The sequence below is a fragment of the Anarhichas minor genome, unplaced genomic scaffold (genome assembly GCF_050575085.1).
Source record: "Anarhichas minor isolate MPS153535 unplaced genomic scaffold, ASM5057508v1 ptg000025l, whole genome shotgun sequence".
Classification (NCBI taxonomy): Eukaryota; Metazoa; Chordata; class Actinopteri; order Perciformes; family Anarhichadidae; genus Anarhichas; species Anarhichas minor.
This window is the reverse complement of record NW_027466471.1, coordinates 12421476-12428310: the sequence shown is the minus strand read 5'-3', so window position 1 is coordinate 12428310 and position 6835 is coordinate 12421476. Positions and strand designations below refer to the sequence as shown.

At 40.0% G+C, this 6835-nt stretch overlaps 2 protein-coding genes across 7 annotated transcripts in view; one reads left to right on the top strand and one right to left on the bottom strand.

Annotated features, from left to right (window-relative positions):
* The window catches only part of setbp1 (SET binding protein 1), a 54389-nt gene that overhangs the window by 7701 nt on the left and 39853 nt on the right, over nt 1-6835 (top strand). For 5 of the 6 annotated variants that reach the window (XR_012956079.1, XM_076098833.1, XM_076098835.1 and 2 more), the window contains one exon: nt 238-3947. The gene's annotated coding sequence lies outside the window, so the exon portion shown is untranslated. The remainder of the gene's footprint in view (nt 1-237; nt 3948-6835) is intronic. The other variant, XM_076098837.1, reaches the window with a different exon arrangement.
* Nucleotides 742-6299, bottom strand: cdk7 (cyclin-dependent kinase 7). Its single transcript, XM_076098845.1, has 12 exons — nt 6156-6299; nt 5842-5901; nt 5706-5739; nt 5519-5586; nt 5307-5375; nt 3570-3680; nt 3354-3472; nt 2827-2926; nt 2636-2722; nt 2392-2541; nt 1765-1903; nt 742-1136 (listed from the first exon to the last, which is right to left on the bottom strand). Exons 1-12 carry the CDS (start codon nt 6219-6221, stop codon nt 1108-1110), a joined length of 1032 nt encoding a protein of 343 aa, XP_075954960.1. The 5' UTR covers nt 6222-6299; the 3' UTR covers nt 742-1107.

The window sequence follows — 6835 nt, the reverse complement described above, 5'->3', positions numbered from 1 at the left end:
GTAAGCATTTATGTTGTTTTTTTTAAACTAAAACTAGTCAGACGTCCCTTAAGGGAAATTAATGCATCGTCTCATTGTGAGAACTGAAGCAGATGACATTTAACATTACACAGAAAATAGCTATCTGCACTGCTTTTGTTAAAGAATTTGATTTGGTTAAATATAAAGAGTGATTTTTTTTAATTTTTAAATCTGTGACATACTCTCATTCTCTTCCTCTCTGATACTGTTTGACAGAAAACCAAAAGGGCAGCAGAACACCTGCCAGAGCATCAGGCCTCAGACATGTCAGACTGCGTTGAATCACAGTAACGTTGAAGAGAAAGGACAGCGAGGGAACGATACGCCGAGCGACACGTTGTTGAATGAAACTGTCAAGCGTCGCCCTGTCTGCCCTGAAGAGGCATTATGGCTTTTTTTTTTTTTTTTTTCCCCACACACACACACACACACACACACACACACACACACACACACACACACACACACACACACACACACACACACACACACACACACACACACACACACACACACACACACACACACACACACACACACACACACACACACACACACACACACACACACACACACACACACACACACACACACACACACACACACACAATGAATCATATCTTCCAATGTAGTTTCATGCTGAGCTCAGGTAGTCAAGACCACAGAGTGAAAATCCCGCATTTGCACCATTTAAATGTATATACATGAAATAAATCAGGCTTGTTTGTTTGGTTGTTCGTTCTTATTTTCAGTCACATAAATATACATATTACAACAGGCTCCCAGAGCTGAGGCATCATTGCTACAATGAAGGAAGACCAGACGCTATTGACCTCTGTTGTACAGCAGTCAATCAATGGGGTGCTACAGACAGCAGCACCTTCGACCGAACCGTAGGCACAATTCTCAACTGATTTAACAGCTACTACCACTAAAATGTCCTAAAGTCAACCACATCTGAGCCCTTTGGTCTCTGCGCTGGACTTCTTCTTTTGCTTCATTCCAGTGGACGATCCTGAGCGATGCGGGACAGCTGAGCCACGGACTGGTGTGAAGATGGTCATCATCTGATTACCAAAGGTCCCATCAGAAAATGAGCTTCTTCTTCATCACAGCTGAAAATAACACAAAGACTGTTGTTACAATACATATTAAAAAACACTTCAGAACAATACAGCGACATACTGTATCTACACTACACGTGCAAGTAAAACAAGCCATAATGAGAAATCTGCAAACATCTAAAGTTTCCGTCTACTTTAAGTATTTGGAAATTCTCTCTGTAATATACTGTAGCATACAGCATAGCGTAGAGGCAACCCAGACATTTTACAAACCACAGGAGCTGGAAAAGCTTTGAACCTCCCAGTAACACCAAGGTCCTCCTCCAGTAAAACATAGCCTACCACAGTCCACTAAACTGTGTGTGTGTGTTCTACTTTGCTATATTCTGAATTTCTAACTGCAGTTAAAAGAGCAGCCAACACCCTTTGAATTGCTAGGTTCAATCATCGTGGTGTGCATAACCATGAGCACAGGATCGGTTCACTAGGCTAACATTTCACAACATGCTTGATGTAAGTTTGGTCTGAGTGGGATGTTCTAAAATGTCCGGCTCTAACATTCTGTGGCAGACACCGTTTAAACCATAATAATATTGACCGGCTTTATTTGACTTTGGAGGTACTTGGTGGATTAACAGGGGTACAATATAGCAACTGTGAGCTAATATGTGTGGATTACTTGTCTCCAGGCCCTCGATTTTCCTCTTGAGCCCGATTGTTTCCTTCTCCCTCAGAGCCTCAGCTGAACCGTTGGGTCGGGGGAGTAGTGGACCAGGAGTGGGACCAGGTCGATTACTGAAGTACTTCGTTTTCAGAGCCTGGAGAACAACAGACAACAGTATAAATAATGTCATCACCTGCTGATGGGCAATCAGTCCTTCCAAAAGTACACTGCAAGTATGTATTTACAAGACTATCTTCTTGTATACGTCTATTTTTGTCACCTTATTCACTGAATGGAGTCTGAAAAAAAATGCCAAAAGATGTAGGAATTAACCGTTTCCAAGAAAAGAAAAACATTGTTTCATTCCTTGTATCTCACTCTTTGTTGTTCCCTTCTTTCTGTTTCCAAGAGAGCTCAATAAAATGCTGATCATTGGAAAATGTGTAGATTAAAAGACATCTGGATATGTGTCCTAGACATCATGTTGATCAAACTCACCATTAGGGTAATGGTTTATTGCAACACATCTCTCAATATCTCTTAACTTAATATGTAAAATGTTCCTTGAGACTTGTAGTCTTCAGTGTCTGCATACATTTAACAATAGCACATTATTCCTATAATGCTTCAGTGGTGCGTTACCTGTGTAGCTGTGGTCCTCGTCAAGGGGTTAAAGGTGAACAGGCCCTGTAGCAGCTCCAGTAAGTCGTCTCCAGCTGCACTAAATATATGTTCCAGCGGTGTCCCAGGAAATATTTTGAAGGACACATAATCTGGTAGACTATTCATTCCCTGCAGACATATAGGACAAACAAATTAAACAAGGGACTTCACTTGTGAGCAAAGCCAAAACATCCATCACTGGGAAAAAAAACAAGATACCAACCGGCCACGTTTCTTCTGTAGGCGTCCCAAGAGCCTCAAAGATCTTTGTCAGCTGGTCAAGATCTGAGTCTCCAGCCAGGAATGGTATCTACAGCAAAGGAGACATGCAGGGACGTAAGCAAGGAAGCAAAAAATAACAGCATTCCTTGTTACTGTATGAATATATATCTCTTTGAAGTGAGGTTTGTGCACCCGAAGGAGTAACTCTGCCAAGATGCATCCCACTGCCCACATGTCAACACCCACACCGTACATCCTGGCACCAAACAGGAGCTCAGGGGAGCGGTACCACCTAAGAAAAGGATCAATAGACAGAGAGTTACTTTGTACAACTCTTAAAACAGGCATTACGTACACTACTCCTCCAGAGAGATTAATCCTGTTGAACTAGAATGAAGCCTACTGCACCTGGGAAACCTTGAGATTCTTTAGCCAGTAGGGGACGAGATCTCCACGAGTCTAAACATCTATTTTAGCATACGTGCTGTCACACGTCTTACCTTACCCATGTGCCTGAAATTAAGGTGAATTGAATCAACCAGTCTCAAATGTATTTCCTAATGACAGACAATTAATTTAATTAAACTAAGCACATGAGGATTCATTTATCTAAATTGATTTTGTTCAGGAGATTTCTGCTAAGTGAACCAAAAAGACAAGCTAATGTACAGATTAAGATCTGTATTAGTCACACACTCTGATGGACAAAAAGCACAGACCTGGTAACAACTTGATGTGTGTACACTCTGTTGGGGCTGCCAAACGCTTTGGCCAAACCAAAATCAGCCAACTTCAACACTCCATTGCCGTCTAGCAGCAGATTATTGGGCTTCAGATCCTGTACGTACAAAGCAGCAAAATGTAAATTACTGACTGTGTGTGTGTGTGTGTGTGTGTGTGTGTGTGTGTGTGTGTGTGTGTGTGTGTGCTCTTACCCTGTGTAGGACCCAGTGGTGGTGCATATACTCTAATCCCTGTAGGGTCATGAGGATGTAGGCTTTGATGTTGGCCGGAGTCAGGACTAGGCTGGTGTCTTTGATGATCACCTTAAAAAAACAAAAAGAGCTTAAGTAAGGCCGGATATCTGAAAAGTAATAATCTTCATCCATTACACTCTGGGCTCCACATTAAAAATGACTCCTACCAGAGCAGACAAGAGAACCAAAGACAACATGGATACATCTCTGACGACGTAGACACAGCTGCTGCCAAGCCAAACAGCGCAAACCAGATTCAACCTCTCACCCAGAATCTCCATTGTTCCTCCAGCTCCACCATCACTGACTCCACTATCCTGCCACTTCACTTTATTGGTAAGAAAAGCATCAAAACATCTGTAGTTGATAAGCTCATGCAGCCAAATGCAACCTTGTGGCCTAAAAATAGTCTTTCAGCACCAGCAATAAGATGAGCATCATATTTCATCCTCATGTCCGTCTGCTGCCTGTGAGACACTAATGGCATCAATTCGCTGCGAGAGCCAAGAGTGGAGTGTTATTGATTTTTTTTTTTTTTAAAGCGTAGTTATCTTGTTTTGCATCGTTCTATTAGAGCCTGATATATTGGTGGTGGGCGCCCATCTGGAGCCTCGTATGCTAAAACAAACCAGAGAAGGAAAATAAAAGCCTCAGTGACCTTGCAGAACCACTTAATGGTTAAACGGGAGCACTCACGCTGCTTTCTTCGTCATCCGGCTCCTATTTTCAGTGCTGCTCTCTACATCTTCTGACCTTACACCCCTCAATTACAATCTTTTCATCTATTCGCTCATTCTTTGGCCTGCTCAGCCAGTCACAGACAGAAAGCTGAACATAGCATCAAACTAAATATTGTCAGAGTTGCCACACACCTAAAGTAGATATTTGTGGGGAAAAATAAATCACTAATGAAACCCAGCTTTTAAATCTGGTTTTTAAATCTCCCTGATCTCAATTAAGAGGGAGGTTATAAAGACTGAAATTTCCATCTGGTGGCCTGCTAATGAAATGCAACATAAAGTTATTTTACGACCATGAATGAGTGTTGTAAACTCTCCACACGGATATAGATATATATATATATAGTACCCATCAGACACCAGTGTTGATAAATAAGCTGCATGTCTCACTGTGTGAACAGACTGGGATCATTCTTTTGTGTGCAAGGACACCTCAGGCTTGACTTAAACATTGCTTTTCTACCTCTGAAAAACAAACTGTAACAAAGAAATACATTGATATAAATTAGCTGAATTGTTGTTTATTATTTCAATAATAAATCGTACACCAGCTAGAATCACGATGCAAGTGTAAAATGTTTTAATGTTGCAACAACTTGGTCAAAACCTAAACAGGAATTAAAATGTCCAGTATCTAATGTAAATATAAACATAGAATTTATTAGATTGTCACAATTATCACCAATATCCAATCCAGCTATTTGAGTCAGTATCGGCCCGATATCAGATATTCGGTGCATCCATATTAATGACAGACAAACCCTCAGAGCTTTACTATTTTAAGTCTTGGCTAATATCTTTCCTGATAAAAGTCATTCAAGACACACTCAGGAAATGCAGTTTCTCAATGGGTAATTGTGAGGGTCTGCATAATATCGCACCATGGTATTCCAGTCTATCCCTTGAAAGACACAGACGGACAGAGAGTTTCTGAAAAGAAAAGAAAGTGTCTCACCTCCAGGTCTGTTTCCATGAAATCAAACACCAGGCTGATGTTAGATTTGTGTCCAAAGGCATCCAGCAGCTAAAAACACAAAATACTTGACATGTTAATGCTCACTTCAAGTTAGGAGAATACTTACAACATGGTCGTTTTCCTTCACAAGTAATACCATTTACATATTAATAAGATTAAAAACAATTCTGACACAATGGATGTTTACCCACCCCAATGATATTTGTATGATGCAGTTCCTGCAGCAGTTTGATCTCTCGAAGAGCAGTCCTGTTAATACCTATTGATTAGAAACCATTCATTAGGTGGGTGGAAAACTGCACTGTGTGGTGAAAACATCACATGTGTGCTAGTATACATAGTCATATACATATATATAGTCAGTCAGCATTTAATTACCATCTTTAGCCTCAGTTCTGTGGCCAACTTTAATCTGCCAGAAAGAAGAAAAAAAAAAAGACAACAGCTTGGTGTTTACCGTCTGCATAGCATACAAATGCTAACAGACGTCTAAATGTAAGCTAATTTATTTTACCTTTTTAATGGCAACTATGGTATCAGTCGTTTTGTCCCTGGCTTTGTACACTGTGGCGAACTGGATGAGAGGAACAGAGAGAGATAAGTACAGAAACACAGCGCCCGAATGTCTATTTATTTTACAGCACTGATGCTGTCAGCACAATAGCATGAACCAGCAAGGCTTTGTTGACATTAACAACTAGCTAACACTTGTTAGCAAAGCTAACATGCTTTCTACACAGCCACTCAGAACCCGCGAGGGGAAGAACGTAGACAGATATTAAGACCGAGATAACTGATTATTGCCGAATGAGTATTGCCTATTCCTACCTGACCCTCTCCGAGGAAATCCAGTTTCTCGTATCGTTTGTTTCTGGATTTTACATCATGCGCCATGGTGGCTAACTGTCAGTTTCACGAGGACACTTCCTGCCTAGTTAAAGGTCCGTTTGTTCTCATTCCGGGTCAAAGGAGGTTTTGTATTGACCAACACCGCCACCTAGCGGTTCAAGTTCACACTGAGAACACTATATCAACTTGGATAGTATTATGATCAATTCTATTTCATTTTTAGGGATTGTTCTGATTGTGAATATTTGTATGCACTACTGTGAGCAGAACAAATAATAAGATGATATCAAAACTAAATGAAATAATAATATATCGATAATATTCAAATATTTGCTTAGTACGATTTCTTAAACAACTAAAGAAAAATAAATCTCAGCTCAAATTTGATCTGTTATCAAATAACTAAAAACTTAACTAAAAACTTATGTAGCAGGTTTGTATTATATCATATTACATATATCATATAGCGTTTCTTTTTATGACTATTACTACAACCACTACAAATAAGAATATTAATACTGTGATTTTAATACAGTAAAACAAAATCATAGTAAACTTCGTATGATTTCTTAATTATTGACAGAACCACAAAACTAATCTCAACTCAGATCGTATCTGTTCTCAAAGTCCTGTAACATTTCACAGTTAGGATGCAATAT